The 25,759-nt window shown below is 30.8% G+C and overlaps 1 protein-coding gene across 1 annotated transcript in view; it reads right to left on the reverse strand.

Moving 5' to 3' along the window:
- The window catches only part of LOC127706956 (2-hydroxyacyl-CoA lyase 2-like), a 68,167-nt gene that overhangs the window by 16,659 nt on the left and 25,749 nt on the right, over positions 1 to 25,759 (reverse strand). The window contains exons 8-13 of the mRNA XM_052211688.1: positions 22,430 to 22,530; positions 13,941 to 14,050; positions 12,132 to 12,255; positions 7,541 to 7,635; positions 4,563 to 4,717; positions 1,986 to 2,123 (exon numbers count right to left, since the gene is read on the reverse strand). Of these exons, the coding sequence (XP_052067648.1) occupies positions 1,986 to 2,123; positions 4,563 to 4,717; positions 7,541 to 7,635; positions 12,132 to 12,255; positions 13,941 to 14,050; positions 22,430 to 22,530 (723 nt within the window). The remainder of the gene's footprint in view (positions 1 to 1,985; positions 2,124 to 4,562; positions 4,718 to 7,540; positions 7,636 to 12,131; positions 12,256 to 13,940; positions 14,051 to 22,429; positions 22,531 to 25,759) is intronic.

Below are 25,759 nucleotides of genomic sequence, written 5' to 3' on the forward strand. Positions count from 1 at the left end.
AAGATATAACCAATGAAATCCTATTGTGGTCATACAAACAATAAATCATACAAGATATAACCAATGAAATCCTACTGTGGTCATACAAACAATAAATCATACAAGATATAACCAATGAAATCCTACTGTGGTCATACAAACAATAAATCATACAAGATATAACCAATGAAATCCTACTGTGGTCATACAAACAATAAATCATACAAGATATAACCAATGTAATCCTACTATGGTCATACAAACAATAAATCACACAAGATTTAACCAATGAAATCCTACTGTGGTCATACAAACAATAAATCATACAAGATATAACCAATGAAATCCTTCTGTGGTCATACAAACAATAAATCATACAAGATATAACCAATGAAATCCTACTGTGGTCATACAAACAATAAATCATACAAGATATAACCAATGAAATACTACTGTGGTCATACAAACAATAAATAAATCATACAAGATAAAACCAATGTAATCCTACTGTGGTCATACAAACAATAAATCATACAACATTTAACCAATGAAATCCTACTGTGGTCATACAAACAATAAATCATACAAGATATAACCAATGAAATCCTACTGTGGTCATACAAACAATAAATAAATCATACAAGATAAAACCAATGTAATCCTACTGTGGTCATACAAACAATAAATAAATCATACAAGATATAACCAATGTAATACTACTGTGGTCATACAAACAATAAATCATACAAGATATAACCAATGAAATCCTACTGTGGTCATACAAACAATAAATCATACAAGATATAACCATTGTAATCCTGCTATGGTCATACAAACAATAAATCATACAAGATATAACCAATGAAATACTACTGTGGTCATACAAACAATAAATAAATCATACAAGATAAAACCAATGTAATCCTACTGTGGTCATACAAACAATAAATCATACAAGATTTAACCAATGAAATCCTACTGTGGTCATACAAACAATAAATCATACAAGATATAACCAATGTAATCCTACTATGGTCATACAAACAATAAATCATACAAGATATAACCAATGTAATCCTATTGTGGTCATACAAACAATAAATCATACAAGATATAACCAATGTAATCCTACTGTGGTCATACAAACAATAATCATACAAGATATACGCAATGTAATCCAGGTGTGGCTAGAATAACAATAATACCTACAAGATAAAACCAATGAAATCCTACTGTGGTCATACAAACAATAAATCCTACAAGATTTTACCTATGTAATCCAGGTGTGGCTAGACTAACAATTAATACTACAAGATCTTACCAATGTAATCCAGGTGTGGCTAGATTAACAATTAATCACACAAAATCTTACTTATGTAATCCTGCTGTGGCCATACATTTATTAAATCCTACAAGATCTTACCAATGTAATCTTGCTGTGGCCATACTAAATATAAATCCTACAATTAAGATTGTTTTAAAAATATTGACTGAATTAATTCACTACAAACAACGTTTTAAAAGATGACATACAACTTCTACTTGATGGAAACAGCTACCATTTAATAATAAATACATAAGATCAAGATGAAATTAGTATAAATATATTTTCATCCTTTTTGTTTTTTTAATACTCTTACCTCTGAAATATAAGATGTCCAAGATATTCATTATGATAACATATATGTTTTCAATACCATAAGTTAGGATCCATCATAATGATGTATTGTATTTCATACAAATTATTCATAATCCATTATTAGTTTTACTGTTGGAATTCTTATGTAGGCTGCCATAGATTATGTTAGTATCTAGGTTGCCATGAAAACAAAGTATTTCTTTACCAGAGTATGTAGATTACCACGGGAACAAAGTCTCTCTGTACCTGAGTATTTAGGATACCATGAAAAGAAAGTCTCTGCTTAACTGAGTATGCAGGCTGCCCTTCAAACATAGTACCCCTCCCTTAGTATGTATACTGCAATGGAAACAAAATTTCCCCCTACCTAAGTATGTAGGCTGCTGTGGAAACAAAATCTCCTCCATCTGCCACCATAACTGTTTTATCTGACATAACTTCCTCTGCCTCCATTAAAACTTTCAAAGGATTAAGGTGTTTCTCTGTTTTCTCTTTAGACTTTTCCCTTTAAAAAATTGGAAACTAAACCTTCACTATACACAAATGACAATCCATAATTTCAATAATCCTATCTTTAAATAATGTCCTTTACAAAAAACACAAATGATCTTTTTTTTCTGACTAAACTTTACTTATATGGCCATTTCTTAACCAAATGAATTTTTGTCACATATATTCCGATAAATCTTCAATAAGTGAGTAAATATCATTTATTTTTCTAAAAAAAAGTGTTTCATTCATTCTGCACATGATTGCAAATTTTGTTTTGATTAGTCTATTTGTAGAGGATTAAAATATAACAAAAATGGTTATGAGTCTTGAAAAATATAAGAGATGATTCATTAATATGATGAGACCTGCTGTTTAAATAGAACTATTTTCAGTGGACCTCTAAAACTAACGTCACCTAACTTGTCAAATAATTGGTAAGTTACACATTGGATGCAATTTATTAATATGCAAAATTGTTTAAACTATCAAATATAATTCCTGAGCTCTACAATAAATCAGTGATATTTGTACAATTAATGTATTATCCCTTAGATTGCTACCTCTGACCATTGTCATTCAGATTGAGCAATTTGCTACTGCTACTCTCAACTATTGTTGTTTCTGTAACTTGTTTGTTTGCACAATTACAATGGAATGGGCAGAGTCCAAATTCCTGAGATAGTGGGATTTTGGACTTGTATGGCTTTCAATTGGCTAAAATTCAACAAATGTCCAAGATTCTCTTGACTTTAAATCAGCTATAAGCAATGAAACGGAAAGTGAAAAAGTCTTATAAAAATATTACCAAAATGGTGGATACTGCTTGGAGTGACGGTGAACAAGTTTGGAATTATTTCAATGATAAAGATAAACAGTGGCAGCCACCTGAAGGATTTTGACCAGAACAGGAGATACGACAGGTGTAAATAGGAACATTCTGGCAAATTTGCCCACATAAAGACTTTTTCATTTTTATCACAATGAACTAGCTCAAAGGTATCCAGTCATTTCGTACCATAACCATTTCGTACCATTGCCATTCCATACCCAAAATTACCATTTCGTACCATGAACATAAACCATTTCGTAACATATGGAAAAAATTCTTTACCATTTCATACCATATGAAATTTGTACTTTACCATATCGTACTTGAAAAATATTGAGTTTTAAATGGGAATATTAGTATGGAATTTATTTTATGACAATTTTGTTTTAATATGCAATTTCCCTTATACTGACTAAGTTTGTTTTAATAAATTTTTTATGTTTTATATATATCTAGTGGTAATATATATTTTCTAGCGTCGAAATGTTTGTATTTATATAATAAAATGTATAAAATATAACATACCTGTATAGATTTTAAAATTATATAAAGCATACTGTATATTATAAATTTAATAGTCTCTTTTAATTCTTTTTAGAATGGTACTTATATATTTCAATTTCTTAAGCTTATGTTGTTTAAATATCAGTTTTATACATGTATACATTAAAATCTTCCATATGGTACGAAATGGTCATGGTACGAAATGGTTATGGTACAAAATGGTTTTTGTTATAGTACAAAATGGGTGGTACGAAATGGTTATGGTACGAAATGACTATGATTCAGCTCAGATAAAGCAATTTTCAATAATAATGGTCCAATTCTTAAGTCATTCACACTTATGTTTAGCTTTTACTTTTATTGAATAAACATATAATTTTAAACATTCACCTTTGTTTACCTTTATTTGCACCTGTACAGGTAGACTCTAACTAGAGACCACAAACAAACACAAGAAATGAAAAAAAAGAGATTCTAACGACACTAATTTATATAACTTTTATTGATGTATACTCAATATTTACAAAGATATAGCAATTTTAAGTTAACATGTATTTTCCATAAGTGATTAACAATTCATTAAGCAATGAACAATAATACAATAAAAATCAATGCAACAGTCTTCGAGTTTATTCAAATACTTAAATGACCACTGGAAATGAAGTCAAGGCTAAATAAATTAAATATTTACCCCTCCAACCTATCAACATACCAAATATTGTTGAACTATCACGAAGAGTTAATTAGGAACAGACCTCAATGTGAGGAATAAATTTCTCCCTGAAAACTGAGACTCATTTAAAGCTAGACATATAGTAAAGAATTCATTTATTGAAGACGTTGATTGATGTCTTCGTTTTTTTTTTTCAATTTTATAAGCCTCAAGGTTGCAGCCCCATTGATTTGAAAGGATCAATCTAGTGTGATTTCCACAATTTGAAAAAAAGGGCACCAACTTTTAAGTCATCTCAAAATGACCGAAATTGTTTGAAAAAATTTCTGGATCCTTGCTCCTTTCATTACTACCAAATCTATAAAGAGAATCAAGACAACAATCTAACTGTCAATTTGTATCATTGCTAATATGGAATCAATTTCTTATCATTTAATTTATATTACCTATTAACATTTTCTTTGTCATTATCTTTGTCCTTTAGTTTCTGGATCCATTCTTGGTCACATTTAAATCCTTTCAGTCCATCAGCTAATTCTGTTATAAAGCTGGCTACATCTCCTTCTATAGCAATAGTAGGCTTCCAGAACATATCCGAATTCTATAAAAAATAAAGCACCTCTTATGTCTTACCTCTGTAACAAACCATATTTAAAAATTCTGCCAGATTTTCTTTGTAAGACTAAAATAAAGTGCTTTAAAACAAGTATTAGTCTTCATGATTGAAATTCCTTTTACAGTTAAGAAGATGAAACTATGTTAATAAAGGCAACAGTTGTATACCACTGTTCACTAGTCATAAATTGATTAGGCAAAAAAACAAATCCGGGTTCAAAACTTAAACGGAGGGAAACACATCAACTATAAAAGGAAATCAACAGAACAACAGAAACACTGAACTGCAACAAAAACAAATGCCAACATACATAGAAACGGACAATTTGATAACAACTGCCATATTCCTGACTTGGTACAGGACATTTTAAGGAAAAATGGTGGGTTGAACCTGGTTTTATGGCTAGCCAAACCTCCAGCTTATATGGCAATGTTAAAAATACCACTAAAATGACAACACTACGTGACAGGAATATAGTACAAATAAACACAATAACACTCAGTACAGTGAAATACATAAATAAATAACAAAATAGTACATTACTACATGTAAACTGCAGAATAACAACAGACACCTCCCATGAATATACGACAGTACACCAGGACACAACAAAAGAGATTAAGATGAGCCAGAGTTTCCCACCATGCATAAGACTGTTTAAATCTGAGTGCCAATGAAACTATGTGTTCAAGAGGCAGGCAGCATGACCAAATATAAAATTCAATCCAAACTGGCTTCACTGACTTCAGCAACCATTTTTTAAAACTGTAATAGAACATAAATGAATCAAAGTTTGCATTTATTGTTTAAATTAAGAATTTCTTCTAAATTTGTTTATAATTTTCTCTATTGATTAGCATAGGCATCCATGATATGTTATAGTAATTTTTCTCACTAAATAAAACTATAGAAGATGCTTTTAATCAAAAGTAACAATAACATTAATTGTTAAGTGAATATCTTTCAGGAGATCATAATGTATCATTTACCAAATGACAATGGCTTTATAGGTTTTTCCTGATTCTCTGTTTTTTATAATATTTATAAGGTGTCATCAACTGTCTAGCTTACAGGGCATAAAATGTAACATATATAGGATAAGTTTTGTAGATACATTTGTAACTTTCTCAATTATAGTTATCATGAAACTTTTGTCTTGTAAGAGCTAGCTCATATCTTATACATGTAATTATTGTATTAAATCGAATATTCTATGGTTTTAAATCCGTATGGACTTGCTTAAATGGCATTTTAACTCATTTCAATGACTATGTTGATGCATTCAGTGCATTTAAAGGAGCCTTTGAATAGTCAAGCAAACCCTTCTCATGGCTAATCAACCTTACTTAAAACATAACGGTCAATGAGCTCATCAACCTTACTTATAATTTAACGGTCAATGGACTCATCAGAAGATTATTCTTTTGTCTCATGACATAAGAACTAAAACATATCTCCCCTGAGTTGAGATTACAGACACAATGTTTTAGTCAACCAATAAGTCATGGTGACTGTATAACTTACTTCCAGTTGTTTTTATGGTGCTTCTTAACCTAGCTGGAAGAGTGTTTGTGTTAGGAATTTAAGGTAGTCTTTCTACTGTTTACATTCACACTTGTTATGTATCAATTGAAATCTGTTAGGAGGATAGATACAAAGAAAATTCTGTAGCATCATTGAATTCATGTTCACTTGAAAAGATAAGATTTTAACATTAACTTAAATAAGCTAGCTGAGTATATATACCTCAACATAATATTTTTGAAAGCAATCTATCATGTCTTATACTGTAGAAAAAATGGATGACAGAGAGGGAAATCATCAAACGTAGAGAGAAAATTTACAGCTGTTTTTCTTTTATACTAGAAATTCTTTATGGTTGCTACCCTTCTGCACACATAAACCTATCTTGAAAGAAAAACATGTTATTTTTAAGAGAAGCAGTAAAATCAAAATGCATTAGATTTGAACAAGACAAGATGTTTGGGATACAGTATATAAAATTGCAAATATAACTGATTTTAAAGGGACATTAGCTGTCAAATAAATTCATGATAACCGATTTAACTAAAATTCTTATATTTGATTTATAACATACTAAACGTATATATTGATTATAAAAAGTATAAAATAAACAATTTACAATGCATGGGCTATATAATGTGTATCAGTATTTCGTGTGTATTTTAGTTTAAACTCCATCTAATTAACCATCAAGGTGACCTCCGAAGACTGCTGACAGTCATATAACCTGATATACACATAAATATAGATTAAAATAGATAGCGAGCTCGTGCAATTGAATTTTTCAAGGTCTGTTTGATTTCATATTATAAGTTAAAAATTTATGTTAATTATCATTTTTTACCTCAATAAGAATGCGTTTTTGTGGATCAAATCAGTCAATCAAATAGTTTACCCTTGTTTCATTTTCAATGTTGACATTCTTTTCCTTGTAATAACTGAACACACCTAATTCATGCGTTACCCATCTCTATTTAAGGGGTTAAACTGAAGGTACATGAACACAGATTCAATGAGGTCGAAATATTCCCTTGTAAGTGAATAATTCATCAGTGATGTTTCTAAGCTTATTTTGACAAACTGGCTGCTAAAAGCGAATTATTATTCCACTATTTCACTTTCATAAATGATTGAACAAAAAAAATCAAATTTAATTTTTTTTTTTTACATCTGGTAGCTAATGTCCCTTTAACAGAGTAACACTTTTAATATCATATACATTTTACAGATCATTTCTATTTAAATTGTGTATAATAGTACAATGAAAATAACAGCAATACTTACTTTAAGTAATTGTTCTTTGTTTCTATTAACAGCTATTATTTTTGATTTTCTACTAAAAGTTCTTCCATAGCTCAGTCTGAAATCAGCAACTGCACCTAAAATATTTCAAATCAGATTCTACATTACGAAGACACATTCAATCAGCAGCTGCACCTAAAATAAATATCACCAGACTTCTACATCTACAAAGATACATTAAATTAGCAGTTGCACCTAAAATAAATCAAACCAGATTTCAACATTTACAAAGATACATTAAATCAGCAACTACAGCTAATATAAAACATATAAAGACTAAGCACAACAAACTCAATCAAAAACCAAAGGTGATCTACGATGAGCCGTAACGGTAAGCAGATCCTGCTCCATAGGTTCCACCTGTTGTGTTGCTCATGTAAGTACAAACCAGGTGTTTAGTCTAATTCGGTAGAGGAAAAGAAGATGGGATCCGTCGTCATCTGTGAAAAAAATATTCCATAACAGTCAACAAGCTGGTGATGACGTCCACTACACCACTTGCATCTCTTGGTTTAATAGTTTCCTTTTTTTACATTTTTTCATTCGAGCGTCACTGATGAGTCTTTTGTAGATGAAACACATGCCTGTCATAAGAAAATTCAATCCTGGTATCTATGATGAATCTATTTCTTTGTAAGCAGCAACCCTCTATCAAGAAACACATGATGGGAATTGCAAGCTCTGGAATATCGTATCAAATGGGAGATATATACTCCATATGAGGGTGCTGCTGGAATGTTGCTACTTAGAAAGTTCACCATTGGAAAGCTGACATCATCTTTTTTTGTGGTACAGTTTTGTTCTCACCCAACCAGTATAGTCAATTTCTAGATGTAATTTTTTCGAAATACTAAGGATTTTCTACCCAAGGAATAGATTACCTTAGCTGTATTTGGCAAAACTTTTAGGAATTTTGGGTCCTCAATGCTCTTCAACTTTGTACTTTATTTGGCCTTTTTAACTTTTTTTTATTTGAGCGGCATATAAGAGTCTTTTGTAGACAAAACATGCTTTTGGCCTACAAAATTTCAATTCTGGTACCTATGATAAGTTTATTTGTATCCTTTATTCCAAGTGCTATGAAATAGATGCCTTCAACAAATTCACCAAACTTTGAATTATTCAGTGAGAGGACATCTATATAGCGGAACATGAAGTTAAAAGATATGTAAAGCTTCTTTTCATTTTTCCTTAGTAGCTCCTCTATGAAAGTTTGCCTCATACAAATATTGAACAAAAAGGAAGATCAGTACAGTCGGTTCTCATGGAAATACCAATTGTTTGTTGAAAAAAAAACATGTCCTCTGAACGTAACAAATATGAATTTTATCATTAATCAAGCATGTTGATAATGTCAGTTTCAGAAATGTTTTGCATCTGAGTGGTTATTTTTATCAAAACGATTTATCTCTACCTAAAACAAGATATTCGTATCTAGGCTGGCATTCATTTTCACAACAGAACCTATTCTTTTAAATTGTTTGGAATGGTGATTGATTGTGTAAAGGGTAGAAAAAGTCAAATATTTTAATGTTATTGCAATAGGAAAGAGCCCTAAATTGTGTGCAATCCGCACAAATCTTTGGGATTTTTTAGTATCCACATCTGATTCACACCATCCCTATAGTAGTTACTTTGACAATTACTCTGAAACCTGGCTTTGACTGCTGTTAAAATTGATTTTAATAATTTAGAAAGAGGTTTAGTGGAGCACTTTAAAGTTTAGGAAATATAACATTGTGTGTAAGGATACTTATGTAATTAAGGTATCCAATATAGTGAAGAAAGATCCAGTTCCTCCTCTTTGATTGAAATATCAAAGAAACAGAGAAGACACCTATGAATATTCAGGATATCTCTTTGACAAGTGTTGTGAGGGTATATGTGGTGTTTCTAATTGAATTGTCAAAACTTATTCCACTAACAAGCAATTTATGTAATGTGATTTACACACAAAAACGATATTCTTAAGGGCTTTATTGACATGGACAACAACATATTTGTCAAGGAGGAAGAACATCTGTGTAGCAATATTTGAGTCTTTAAAGATCTATGTAGCATGTGTATTTATAGACCCATTCAGTTTTTAAATTCTAATTTGTATCAACGACCTCACAGCTTGAACCAATTTGGAAAGAGTATCTTCATCTTCTTTTTGGCATCAAGCCTATTACAAGATATTATCCTTGACTGAATTCGTCAATATTGAGAACTTGAAATGTATGTAATTGAAAATTTTAGGTGCAATTTGTTTGGTTTAGATGTAAGAGATGACAGATACAGACTGATCATCAAAGTAGAGGGTATTTTAGAGTTAACTGTCTTATAATGGATTGTGCCCAAGTTAATGCCATCAAGACCTCTGATGACAATGGAAAGTTTTAGAAAGGACCATTTCTCCATTTCATTTTTTCCAATAGGAAGCAGTCTGAAAAGTATGTGACTGGCTATAAGTGTATCATGTGTATTACATTGTTATGCTACGCATTAATGAAACTGAGATGCTAGCTATAAGTGTATTACATTGTTATGCTATGCATCAATGACACTGAGATGATAGCTATAAGTGTATTACATTGTTATGCTATGCATTAATGAAACTGAGATGATAACTTTAAGTGTATTACATTGTTATGCTATGCATTAATGACACTGAGATGATAGCTATAAGTGTATTACATTGTTATGCTATGCATTAATGAAACTGAGATGATAACTTTAAGTGTATTACATTGTTATGTTATGCTTTAATGACACTGAGATGATAGCTATAAGTGTATTACATTGTTATGATATGCATTATTGTAACTGAGATGATAGCGATAAGTGTATTACATTGTTATGATATCCATTACTGTAACTGAGATGATAGCTATAAGTGAAACTGAGATGATAGCTATAAGTGTATTACATTGTTATGCTATGCAATAATTAAACTGAGATGATAGCTATAAGTGTATTACATTGTTATGCTATGCATTAATGAAACTGAGATGATAACTTTAAGTGTATTAGATTGTAATGATATGTATTAATGAAACTGAGATGATAATTTTAAGTGTATTAGATTTTAATGCTATGTATTTATGAAACTGAGATGATAACTTTAAGTGTTTTACATTGTTATGCTATGCATTAATTAAACTGATATGATAGCTATAAGTGTATTACATTGTTATGCTAGGTATTAATGACACTGAGATGATAACTTTAAGTGTATTACATTGTTATGCTAGGTATTAATGACACTGAGATGATAACTTTAAGTGTATTACATTGTTATGCTATGCTTTAATGACACTGAGATTAAAGTGTATTACATTGTTATGCTATGCATTATTGTAACTGAGATGATAACTTTAAGTGTATTACATTGTTATGCTATGCATTAATGAAACTGAGATGATAACAATAAGTGTATCAAATTGTTATGCTATGCATTAATGAAACTGAGATGATAGCTATAAGTGTATAACATTGTTATGCTAGGTATTAATGAAACTGAGATGATAGCTATAAGTGTATTACATTGTTATGCTATGCATTAATGAAACTGAGATGATAACTTTAAGTGTATTACATTGTTATGATTTGCATTAATGAAACTGAGATGATAGCTATAAGTGTATTACATTGTTATGCTATGCATTAATGAAACTGAGATGATAGCTATAACTGAGATGATAACTTTAAGTGTATTACATTGTTATGCTATGCATTAATGAAACTGAGATAATAACTTTAAGTGTACTACATTGTTATGTTATGCATTAATGAAACTGAGATGATAGCTATAAGTGTATTACATTGTTATGCTATGCATTAATGAAACTGAGATGATAGCTATAAGCGTATTACATTGTTATGCTATGCATTAATGAAACTGAGATGATAACTTCAAGTGTGTTACATTGTTATGATATGCATTAATGAAACTGAGATGATAGCTATAAGTGTATTACATTGTTATGCTATGCATAAATGAAACTGAGATGATAGCTATAAGTGTATTACATTGTTATGCTATGCATTAATGAAACTGAGATGATAGCTATAAGTGTATTACATTGTTATGCTATGCATTAATGAAACTGAGATGATAGCTATAAGTGTATGACATTGTTATGATATGCTTTAATGAAACTGAGATGATAGCTATAAGTGTATTACATTGTTATGCTATGCATTAATGAAACTGAGATGATAGCTATAAGTGTATTACATTGTTATGCTATGCATTAATGAAACTGAGATGATAGCTATAAGTGTATTACATTGTTATGCTATGCATTAATGAAACTGAGATTATAGCTATCAGTGTATTACATTGTTATGCTATGCATTAATGAAACTGAGATGATAGCTATAAGTGTGCATTGATTTAAGTAGGTATTTGTAACAATAAGTTTCTAAACATTGTACAGAGAATGAAGTTATGAAAGTGGTAGTGACTAAAGTTTATTGTGAATATGATGAATACCCTTCACAATAAACTTTATTCACTACAAAGAAGCTTTAGTAAAAATGGCAGTAATTACTTAATCTTACTATAAGGAGATTTATTTAAACTAACCTGCCAATATAACTACATCAGCCTCCTTCAGAGCTTCTCCTCTCTTCTGTCTGGGTTGTATTGGACTGTACTGACCTAGAAGTCCCCTGGCCATACCGCCTAGGAAACAAGGAATCCCTATTTTCTATAAGAAGGATAACAAACAAATATTTATGAAGATTAGATTTGTGATTGCTTTTTCCCTCATTGAGAGGGAATTCCTATTTTCTATAAAATAAAATCACAAATTTTATTGATTTGGACCCTATTTATAGATTAACCATGGCCATACCTCCATTGAGAAGGAATACCTAATTTTTCTTATCTATTGCCAGTTTGTTGACCAATACATTTGAATTAAACTGTATTACAGATTTTCTCTGAGAAAACTTACATTAACATGACAATCATTCACACCTGGACCAGAAAAGAAATTCCTTCATGCCTCACATCCCTGATAACAGGGAGATTCCATTTTATTCATGTACTCGATGTAGATAAAATTATATGAATGCATTAATAATCAGTATTTCTAAATAGACTGTATCAGCACAACTTTTCTCTTACTAACTATATCCCATGAACTGGGAATATTTTACTTCTGTTTTTCTGTAAACAATAACAGAATCTAGTGAACTGTTTTACAAAGCAGAATGTCTCTCTTTCTTATACACATATCATATGTATGTATGGACAGTCCGACTGCCTTTGCCACAGTTTATGTGGATAAATGGGAATCTGTTTTTAAACATATAAGAAATGAACTGGAGTTGTTGTTCTGCTTTCTTATGTCTCTCAATAGTAAAGATTCATAATTTTCTTTCTGAAAAGGGAAAACAAGAGGCAAGACAGCCATTCTTCATTCACAATTACACTTGGAGTATTGAAAAAAAGTTTTATTTAGCTTCCATCATTTAACATTTCATAAAGCAAACAAACGCTAATTATGGAAAGTTGTCTCATTGGTATTCATACAAAATCTCTTCATCCATGTTATCATAAACAAAGGAATTATCCATCTTTTGGGATGAATAGAATTATAGATGAGGTTTATTGTTATACATGTACTGCAAGATATCATGAATTTTCTCATGCTTATGTGTTCTTGTTTAAGTCCAAATCTGTGTTGATTGTGATGTTTTGTATATATGTTGTAGTCGTTTGTAAAGGTTTTATTGAGCTTATTTTCTTTGACTGAATCAAATTTACTTACCCACTTACTCCTTGCTCATTTCAATATAACTTATCTGTGTAATTCAGCATTTATTTTATCTTAATTATTGTATGATATGTAGAAAAATTTACCTTGGACATTGAACAAGATCATGTCTTTCTACACTGGTAGCTATACAAAAATCTACTCTAAATGTAGAAAGGAGATACCATGATAAAGTCTGACATGTCCTTTACTTTAGTTTGCTTTCAGTAATAGTAAGCATATGGCGATCATGGCAATACAATGTTGTTTAAAATTGCTTACTTCTACCTATGTTTTTGCAGTCTTTAATAGATATAATATAATTAAGTGCTTTTCCTAAACTGGTTTTTATTGTGAGTTCTTCTTTAAATTCACTCATCAAGTCTTCTACTATTCCTTTAATGAATACTTTTCTAGATGTCCTTAATTGTTCTGCAGGTAAATGGGATAGCAAAGCTTGAATTCCCACAGGTATCAGATATCTCCTGGCTTTAGATATTAGTTCTATCACATATAAATACCTCTAAAGATTTTCTATTGGTTCTGCAATCACAGGAGAAAATATAGCTTGACTTCCCACAAGTTATCAGAGTCTTCTGGCTTTAGCTATTAGTTCTATAAAATGTAATTACCTCTAAAGATTTCCTTAATTGTTCTGCAGGCACAGGCGGTAATGTAGCTTGACTTCCTACAAGTATCAGCGGTCTCTTGGCTCTTGATATCAGTTCAATACTTTTTTGTACTGAGGAAAAAGAAAACCTCAAAATATCAAATCGAATAACAATCATTATAAAATCATTTTTTTACATAAATTGATCTTGATTTTTCTTTTTGGAGTTAGATAGACCCTAAACTTTGTGGACTAAGCCTTACATTAAGTTTAAAATATCCATGCATGGATGCTTTGACAATTCATATGTCAATTGCCTAATTGTCTAATTACCATGGATACTTTGACAATATTGTTCATATACCAATGATAAAAAAATTTGCAGCTTGTTCAGATTCAGAATATTTGGAGCGTTTTAGGGTTAAGAACAATAATTTTTTGGTGTCAGATAACTTGGAGCTTGTTTGGTTTCAGAACATCAGATGCTTGTTTGGATTCAAAACATTTGGACCTTGTTTGGATTCAAAACATTTAATGGTTCTCTTTTTTTCAGAATATTTGGATCTTGTTTGGTTTCAGAACATTTGGGGCTTGTTTTGATTCAGAACATTTCATGCTGGTTTGGGTTCAAAACAATAGGAACTTGTTGGGTTTTTGAAAATTTAACGCTTGCTTGGTTTCAGAATAATTTAAGCATATTTAGTTTCAGAACATTTTGAGCCTGTCTGGTGTCAGGACATGTGCAGCTTGTTTCGATTTAGAATAAACTCGAGAACAGTTGAAGTGACACCACCAAAATTCAAACTTGATCTGCCTTTTGTGGTAATAAGCATTGTGTATAAGTTTCATAACATTTAGTTGAGGCAAACTAAAGTTAGAGAACGGAAACCAACTTTGGGACATACGGACAGATGTACAGACGTACAGACAGACAAGGGGAAAACTTAATGCCCCCTCCGCTACAGGCATAAAAAAGAATTATACTAGACATGGTTTCTACCTATTGACTAGCTTTTTTTAATTAACTTCATACAGAACAAGTTTTTTTTAAATAACTATAGTCTGTCGTTTTAAAATTTTTTTACAAAGTTTATGAAACAAATAAATGTAGGAGAATTAGAAGATTACTTTTATACATTCTCTCATAGTTCAAAGTCAAAATAGCTGTGTTTAAGAGTACACAACAACTCTATTTTTGTGCTTATACCTGAGACTACTATAACACAATCGGAAATATATGTTTTACTATTTTCCATGGATTATTAGCAAATGATATTTTCCGTATCTAGTCCTAAGCAAAAGCGCTGTATTATTTTATATCTGACAAGCTTAATTTCGGATTAAATTAAGTAAGGAGGCTATGATTTATAATTAAGGTAGGTTTGGGCTGACTTGGTGTCATACCACCCGCCCTGTACTCTGTATTTTTTCACATAAATCATATAGATTTCAGATTCTTCAGTTTAAATATCATTATTCAAATTTTGTTTAAAAACTAACACACCTATGACGAATAGTAACGTATGGCTTAGTACAAAATACAGGAATTAACCTATCATTGACAGAGATACGACCACGAGACATTGATACTACAGAATCCCTAAAATCCTTCAATCTGCATACAAAAATATATCATTATTCGAATAACCATGTTGAATTTACACCCACAAAACCACTAAAAACTAAGTATACCATGCAGACATTTAGATATATTGATGGACCACTTACAACACCTCATATAAAAACAAACACGCTCTATTCATAAAAAAAGATGTGCGAATAAAAGTTTATTTGATGAGGAAAATTAGACTCCTTTGATCTCGAGTTAACTTGTTCAACAGCTAATTATTTAGCCTAAATTTCTACTGAATGCTAACCCTTTAATGAAAGAAATGATAATCAGCATTCTATTTAATAAAAAAATTCCCCCGAGAAATAATCTCCAGGTGATTGCTATTTGAATTTTATTACTTATACATCGAAATACAAGTTAAAGAATTCTGGTAAACTAAATTAAACACAGATGCAATGGTATCACTCTATTAAATTTAGGGAAATATAGCATGAATTTTATTCATTTATTCTTCATATTTGAATCTTTATGTTAATTGCAGAGAATGTAAATGAAAATTTTTCCTTTTTTAGTTTTATTCACTGCTGGTATAAAAAAATTTGATTTTTTATTTCAAGGAAATCATACAATTATTTTTTTCTCATTGTCATTGGATATTTAATCTCGTTGTATTTAACTCGCCATTCCGGCTATTTCTGTTAATCCATTCAAAATGACAACATATTCACACCTGTTAAAGCTTACGTTTGAAGCTTAATTGCCCTCGGGTAAAATAAACGAATTGTTTTACAAATTCAAGAAATACACAATGTCTTTCCGAAATAACAGACACATTCTATTCACACAGACTTTGCGTTGAAATGAAATAATTAAGGTAAATAAAAAGGAAAAATATTTTCAGTTCAATATCAATAAATAATCTGTCTTCAATAAATATTTAAATAAAATTAAATCGCAAATATATACCATAAGATATTTTATTTAATCAATGCAAAATGTTACACATGTTCATTTTCTTTCATTCTTCTTTTATGGTTATTAGCTATGAGAAACGGTCATCTGCGCGTTATTAATTACGGAAAAATTCGGTAAGCAATTAATACTTTAACTGATTTTATTATTTCCCATCATTCATTAAATCAGGTTAAAACGTCACAACCCGATGACCTAAGTCAACCAAAAAAGTTACAAATACTTGATTTTCTCCGTTATTAGAGGGAATATAAATTCAAAACTTTGTGAATGTGTTTTTTTATGTTATGAGGAACATATTTAGATGATAAGTAAATAAACTGTTAACACAGAGATATGTCTCGCCTATTTGTCATGTTTGTTATTTTGATAATGCAAATGTTGAAATTAAAATAGCAATACTTTAATATGTAAGTTATGCAAATATTCAAAGTCAATGAACAATGACTGAAGGTACAGGGCTAAACAATCTCCATGGAAATGAGATATACCAATGCCAATACAACTGCATACCAAATACCACAGAAATCTCATAAGTCGTTCCCTTTAAACAAACCTAAACACAAACATTAACTTGTAAACTATGTAAAAGTCAATGAACCATAATGAAGGTGTGGGGTTATATAATCTCGATGGAAATGAAACTTGCAAATGCCAATACATTTGCATACCAAATATCATTGACTTAACATTAGTGGTTCATCTTAAACTGACCTAATCACATTCTAATACATGTAAACTAAGCAAAAGTTTCAAAGTGAATAGACCATGACTGAGGGGGTGGGGCCAAATAATCTCCGTGGAAATGAGATATGCCATTGCTAATACAACCGCATACCAAATATCATTGACCTATCACTAGTGGTTCACCATAAACTAGACCTTATCACAAACTAATACACTGTTGACACCGCTGACGCCGGAAACAGCATACCTATGTCTCGCTTTTTGACTCCGTCAAGGCGAGACAAAAATCGCGGATTTTCCCCTTAAACATTTCTTATTATATTTATATACACTACAAATCAGTAAAAGTCTGAAATGGCCTATATCTGTACTCGACTGTACTGATTTTTACTCGACCAGTCTGAATTGGTCTGAATGTTACTCGACATTACTCGACCCCAGTCAACCATACTTGACCGTACTGATTTGTACTTGACTCTTATCTTTGCCATTGAAAATAGTCTGAACTATTACTCGACCAGTCTGAAACAGTCTTAACCCATTCTCGACCTGTACTCGACCAATTTTTACAGTCTTAACCATACTCGACCAAAGGTCTGAACAATACTCGACCAGTCTGAACCATACTTGACCAAAAAACCTATACTTTTTTTAATTTTAGCTGTTGAAATAATTTCTTTTTCTGACATGACAACAGCCACAATAAAATAAAAATATATATAAAAACATATTTTTACATCCTTAAATGATTCTCAGATTTATCAAATAGAGATAGTTAAATTAAATTATCTTATACAATAATTTAATTATATTAATTTTAAAGTTTTAGAGTTTTGTTAAAAAAAAGATTTTCTTTTAACTAAAAACCACACCTTTACTGAGGGTAATAAAACCTTATTAAGGTGCTTCTTGTTTGGCATGTTTTTTTCTTTTTTTTTAAACTTAATTTTCCTAAATTCCTAAAGAAAAACTATATAGGTTTCATGGTTACATACAATAGTTATATAATTATCTTTTTAATGAGGTAACAACAGCCAAAAAATCACTGAATTTGTTTTAACCTTATATTAGAAATATATCTATTCTTAATATAATTTGGGATATATTATATATAATATATATCAAAAAGGGATAAAAAAATTAAAGAAATAGATCAAAAATTTTCTTCTGATTAGTGGTAAAGTATAAAGTAATACCTCCTGCTTGGGGCAAACTCATTAAAAAGATCACACCTGGTCAGAGATTGATTGATTGTTGGTTGCTTAACGTCCAGTGGCAAATATTTCATGCATATTCAGGACGAGAACAAGTTCACAATAAATACAATAGGTAGGTTCTGTAATAGATTAAGGGATTAAGGTCGGAGAAATCTAGACTGCCACGGGAAATGAGGGTATATTGGATAGGGACAGAAATTTAGCCTTGCAACAGGTCACCTACGGACCCCTCAAAGAGTTGTTGCAAGGGTTCTTAACGTGCAAAGAGCGTGGCACTCTCTTTACACGAGGCATCGGATTTTACGTCCCCATTCTGACCGGACGTGGCTGCAAATTTGTACATCCCGCACAGCCAAACGGACGCCCCACTTTAGCACAGGTTTTACTGCCGGTCGGAGGAAGACCAATGGTGACCATACTTCTATTCCCCAGTCACCCTTGGGGTCCTGGTCAGAGAGTATTAATTTCTAATTAACATTCATTAAAAATTGCAACATCCTGTAAAACTTAAATCGCAAGGCCTTTTGAATTCACTAGATAAGTAATACACGAGTTTAAGAAAAAAGGGCTTTCTTTTTACCTGTAAAACACACATGTACTGAGGTAATTAAACCTTATTAAAGTGCTTCTTGTATGCCATGTCTTTAATTTTGACAAAAGTTATTTAAATTTAATTGAAATAAATTTTTTCTGCAATTTTGGAACACATTTCCTTTTTTAAATGGTTATCAAGGATTGCTATGGAAGTTCTATTATCATGATTATATAAAATTCTTGGTTTTACAAAACAAAGGTGTGATTTTTAAAATTTATTAAGTTGCTTTATATACTATTTTAAATATATTTTAATTAAAAAAAATGTTCACTGCATTATTAACTAAACTCAACTGACACCATAAATCTATACAAGGCTTAGGTAAATGGTGAAAATTGTCCAGTAACCATAAAATATATCTGAAACATTAAAAAAAAATTGAATACATTTAAAATATTAGTCACAATTCAGTTTTGAGATTATTTGATCAGCTTGTTTTATTTTTATTTTAAAGGTGATATATATATGTAAGTGTTGATAAATATGGTGTTGAATTTATATTATGTTTATTGTGAAATTTTGGTTTCAATGCCATATTGAATACATTTTAAATTTCAAATTGTTGTTCAAATTTCTAGCCAGGGGAAATAGCTGTTAAAAACAGTTCCTAAATTGATGAAATACAATAGATAGATACAAAAATTAGGTCTAGGTTGGTTAAGAATTAGTCGAGTATGGTTCAGACTTAGTCGAGTATGGTTCAGACTAGGTCGAGTATGGTTCAGACTAGGTCGAGTATGGTTCAGACTAGGTCGAGCATGGTTCAGACTAGGTCGAGCATGGTTCAGACGAAAATAAAATGGTTAAGTACTGGTCGAGTAAAGGTCGAGTACAAGTTCAGACTGTTAAGTATGGTTCAGACTACAGTCGAGTATTATCAAGTAAATTTCAGACCAATTCAGACTGGTCGAGTAAAAATCAGTACAGTCGAGTACAAATATAGGCCATTTCAGACTTTTACTGGTTTGTAGTGATATATATATAATCATCAATCTTTTTTAATAAAAACAAAAAAATTATAATTTCATATATATATAAATATAGTGTATACAAGTGCCTAAGAATGTAACTTTAACACACTAATGAGTGTTATAAAATTAGTTGTTATATTTTATATTATTCACGCAATATTTCGTTAAACAAATTAGCTTCATCTAACTTTTACCTGGTTGGCTGCACGCGCCTGATGAAGCTAATTTGTTTAGCGAAATATTGCGTGAATAATATAAAATATAACAACTAATTTTATAACACTCATTAGTGTGTTAAAGTTACATTCTTAGGCACTTATATAATTTAATGTAGTAACTGCATCAGTTGATTTACAAACTGATCCACGCCTAGATAGATTGAATGTTGATTGTTGCTATTTTTAGACACTATAAATATAGTGTATACCATATAGTATGATACATAAAAGTCAACACCAAATTAAAAAAGAATGATGCTTTGTAACACTTAAGAAACATGTTCTGATTTTCTGCAATGAAATGCAGGCTTAATTCCCTACAATTGTAACAGGGGTTCAAATTTACTTTAAGCAATGGAAGGTCCAGGACCTTTGACCAAAGATACTTAAAGGTCCTCCATTATTCTTAGAAGGTCTAATTTTTATTGAAAATTAAATTTATAAAAATATAAAATGCTTATCATAACAAATCACTCATCATATCTTACTACATTAACCTCATTGTTTTCTGAATTTCTTCAGATAAATTCAGCCAGAAAAAGGCTTCCCCTTATTCCAACACTATATGCTGTGTTAAATAACACTTTGTACCTTTATAAATGGTTTTGTTTCAATTGCTGCTTAAGAACACTTGCCTAACTTTGTGTCAGATAACAGCTCAACTTCGTTTTCAAACTTGGGGTCAGTTTCTTTTAATCACTTTTTTTGGCAAGACATATCTAGATATTAAGTGGTAATTTTTCATCATGATTTTTTTATGGAGTCAAGTTTTAATTTTAATTAAATTTGGGTATCAATTACAATTTAGTTTTTGTTGTCCAATGAACCGCGGCACGATCCCTTTCAATGTTTGTGGGAAAAATTTATGTTCTTTGTTTTCCCTGTAATATTTTTGGTCTTTAGTCAGATCCTGTCTTTCAGGCTGCAATACTTAAGACGTTTAATCAATCACCCCCCCCTCCTTTGTTTTCCCTATTTCACCAATCAAACCCTTTCTATCCCCTATTTCATAAGGGTTTCTTCTGGAAGGGGTCAATCCAAAACCAAACCGACTCATACCGTTTACTGGTTATGATTTATTATTATATTTTCAAGTTTCCCGAGATCTTGTACAACAACCGGTCAAGACTAATGTTTCACATCAAATCAATTGTGAAGAATTTAGGCAAATACAAAAGTTTCCTTTTAGTAAAGTTGCATATTTCAAGATTGTTTTTGTTCAAAATGCTTTTGTATCTTCTTAACCTGCAAAAATATGAAAGTCCATTGGGTGTATCTAACTACCGGTGGGAAGGTTGGAACACGTAAATAAAGGACCATGGACCTCGGACCACCGCTAATTTGAACCCCTGTTGTAAAATTATAGGGAATGTTTTTTTCTGAATATTTTGCATTAAACCAGATGTGACGTACTATGTTTTGGTGGTTTTACACTTTTAGTCATGATAGTAGTATGCAGAATAAAAAATGATTGTAAGCTTACAAAGTGAACTATACGTCTTAAGATATTTGTAACTAATGTAACTTGCACACAAAAGTCAAGTATGCAAACTATTCAACAAAACTGTCTATTCTCCACAAACACTGAAACTTCTCAATTGCCTTATTCCTGACTTGAAACAGATATTTACAAGAAATTTCTCATTTTGAAAATGATTTGCTGTTCTATTCACATTTATAAATAGAAAAAGAAGGTTAATATGATATGGAAATCTTGCAATAGGCATTCAGGGATATAGAATGTAATTATGACTTTATGCATTTTGATTAAGCTTATAACAGATAGTTTAAATATTAAATGGACATTTGTTATAGTAAACAAAATTGATGAACTTGATTTTGAAATAAAATTAAGAGTTAAGAGCTATGAGCGTAGAAAAAGATGCTCCAATACTTTGTATTTATTTAATAAAATGGCATCAATCATAGGAATGGTAATTGGTCTGGGCAGTTAAATATTTAAATTGGACTTTTTTAAATTATCTTGTAGATATGAAAAAGAAACTCTAACCTGCCCATTCTGGGATCTTCCTCATAAGAATAAATCTATGATCCCTCACGTGCAGAGCAAGATTATTCAAAACATTTAAAAGAAAATTTGAATCTTATAAAATTTCTTATACAAGAAAATTTAATTCCATTTTGAAGTATATCAATTTTTTCAAAACTATAAATTGCCCAAAGAAAATATTATATTTATTTGTGCTGTATAATGTTAAGGAACAATTTGGTATTAGTTATTTGATAGAAAATAAATTGCACAGTAACCTGAACAAACCTTGTGAAGATGAAGCTTTAGGGATGACAGGTTTTATTGGTCTTTTGTCTCTCTCTTCAAATGCTCCAGCAAACAAGTTTGATATGTGATTACGTAAGTACCTACAAAACATACAGTTCATTACGTAAGTGCCTACATTACACAATTCATTATGTAAGTACCTACATTATACAGTTCATTACTTAAGTACTTACATTATACAGTTCATTACGTAAGTACCTACATTATACAGCCCATTAAGTAAGTGCCTACATTAAACAGTTCATTAAGTAAGTGCCTACATTATACAGTTCATTACGTAAGTGCCTACATTAAACAGTTCATTAAGTAAGTACCTACATTATACAGTTCATTACGTAAGTACCTACATTATACAGTCCATTAAATAAGTACCTACATTATACAGTCCATTAAGTAAGTACCTACATTATACAGTTCATTACGTAAGTACCTACAAACTATACAGTTCATTACGTAAGTACCTACATAATACAGTTCATTACGTAAGTACCTACATTATACAGTTCATTACGTAAGTACCTACATTATACAGTCCATTAAGTAAGTACCTACATTATACAGTTCATTACGTAAGTACCTACGTTATACAGTCCATTAAGTAAGTACCTACATTATACAGTTCATTAAGTAAGTACCTACATTATACAGATACAGTTCATTACGTAAGTACCTACATTATACAGATACAGTTCATTACGTAAGTACCTACATTATACAGATACAGTTCATTACGTAAGTACCTACATTATACAGTTCATTACGTAAGTTCCTACATTAAACAGTTCATTACATAAGTACCTACATTAAACAGTTAATTACGTAAGTACCTACATTAAACAGTTCATTACGTAAGTACCTACATTAAACAGTTCATTACATAAGTACCTACATTATACAGTTCATTACGTAAGTACCTACATTAAACAGTTCATTACGTAAGTACCTACATTAAACAGTTCATTACGTAAGTACCTACATTATACAGTTCATTACGTAAGTACCTACAAACTGTACAGTTCATTACGTAAGTACCTACATTATACTGTTCATTACATAAGTACCTACAAACTATACAGTTCATTACGAAAGTACCTACATTATACAGTCCATTACGTAAGTACCTACATTATACAGTTCATTATGTAAGTACCTACATTATACAGTTCATTACGTAAGTACCTACATTATACAGTCCATTACGTAAGTACCTACATTATACAGTTCATTACGTAAGTACCTACATTATACAGTTCATTACGTAAGTACCTACATTATACAGTTCATTATGTAAGTACCTACATTATACAGTTCATTACGTAAGTACCTACATTATACAGTCCATTACGTAAGTACCTACATTATACAGTTCATTAAGTAAGTACCTACATTATACAGTTCATTACGTAAGTACCTACATTATACAGTTCATTAAGTAAGTACCTACATTATACAGTTCATTACGTAAGTACCTACATTATACAGTTCATTAAGTAAGTACCTACATTATACAGTTCATTACGTAAGTACCTACATTATACAGTTCATTAAGTAAGTACCTACATTATACAGTTCATTAAGTAAGTACCTACATTATACAGTTCATTACGTAAGTACCTACATTATACAGTTCATTACGTAAGTACCTACATTATACAGTCCATTACGTTAGTACCTACATTATACAGTTCATTATGTAAGTACCTACATTATACAGTTCATTATGTAAGTACCTACATTATACAGTTCATTACGTAAGTACCTACAAACTATGCAGTTCATTACGAAAGTACCTACATTATACAGTCCATTACGTAAGTACCTACATTAAACAGTTCATTACGTAAGTACCTACATTATACAGTTCATTACGTAAGTACCTACATTATACAGTTCATTATGTAAGTACCTACATTATACAGTACATTACGTAAGTACCTACAAACTGTACAGTTCATTACGTAAGTACCTACATTATACAGTACATTACGTAAGTACCTACAAACTGTACAGTTCATTACGTAAGTACCTACATTATACTGTTGATTAAGTAAGTACCTACATTATACAGTTCATTAAGTAAGTACCTACATTATACAGTTCATTACGTAAGTACCTACATTACACAGTTCATTACGTAAGTACCTACAAACTATACAGTTCATTACGTAAGTACCTACAAACTATACAGTTCATTACGTAAGTACCTACATTATACAGTTCATTACGTAAGTACCTACATTACACAGTACATTACGTAAGTACCTACAAACTATACAGTTCATTACGTAAGTACCTACATTATACATTCCATTACGTAAGTACCTACATTACACAGTACATTACGTAAGTACCTACATTATACAGTTCATTATGTAAGTACCTACATTATACATTCCATTACGTAAGTACCTACATTACACAGTACATTACGTAAGTACCTACAAACTATACAGTTCATTACGTTAGTACCTACATTATACAGTTCATTACGTAAGTACCTACAAACTATACAGTTCATTACGTAAGTACCTACATTATACAGTACATTACGTAAGTACCTACATTACACAGTACATTACGTAAGTACCTACAAACTATACAGTTCATTACGTAAGTACCTACAAACTATACAGTTCATTACGTAAGTACCTACATTATACAGTACATTACGTAAGTACCTACATTACACAGTACATTACGTAAGTACCTACAAACTATACAGTTCATTACGTAAGTACCTACAAACTATACAGTTCATTACATAAGTACCTACAAACTGTACAGTTCATTACGTAAGTACCTACATTATACAGTACATTACGTAAGTACCTACAAACTGTACAGTTCATTACGTAAGTACCTACATTATACTGTTGATTAAGTAAGTACCTACATTATACAGTTCATTAAGTAAGTACCTACATTATACAGTTCATTACGTAAGTACCTACATTACACAGTTCATTACGTAAGTACCTACAAACTATACAGTTCATTACGTAAGTACCTACAAACTACACAGTTCATTACGTAAGTACCTACAAACTATACAGTTCATTACGTAAGTACCTACATTATACAGTTCATTACGTAAGTACCTACATTACACAGTACATTACGTAAGTACCTACAAACTATACAGTTCATTACGTAAGTACCTACATTATACATTCCATTACGTAAGTACCTACATTACACAGTACATTACGTAAGTACCTACATTATACAGTTCATTATGTAAGTACCTACATTATACATTCCATTACGTAAGTACCTACATTATACAGTTCATTACGTAAGTACCTACAT

This window comes from Mytilus californianus, unplaced genomic scaffold, assembly GCF_021869535.1.
Source record: "Mytilus californianus isolate M0D057914Y unplaced genomic scaffold, xbMytCali1.0.p SCAF_6, whole genome shotgun sequence".
In the NCBI taxonomy this organism is placed as follows: domain Eukaryota; kingdom Metazoa; phylum Mollusca; class Bivalvia; order Mytilida; family Mytilidae; genus Mytilus; species Mytilus californianus.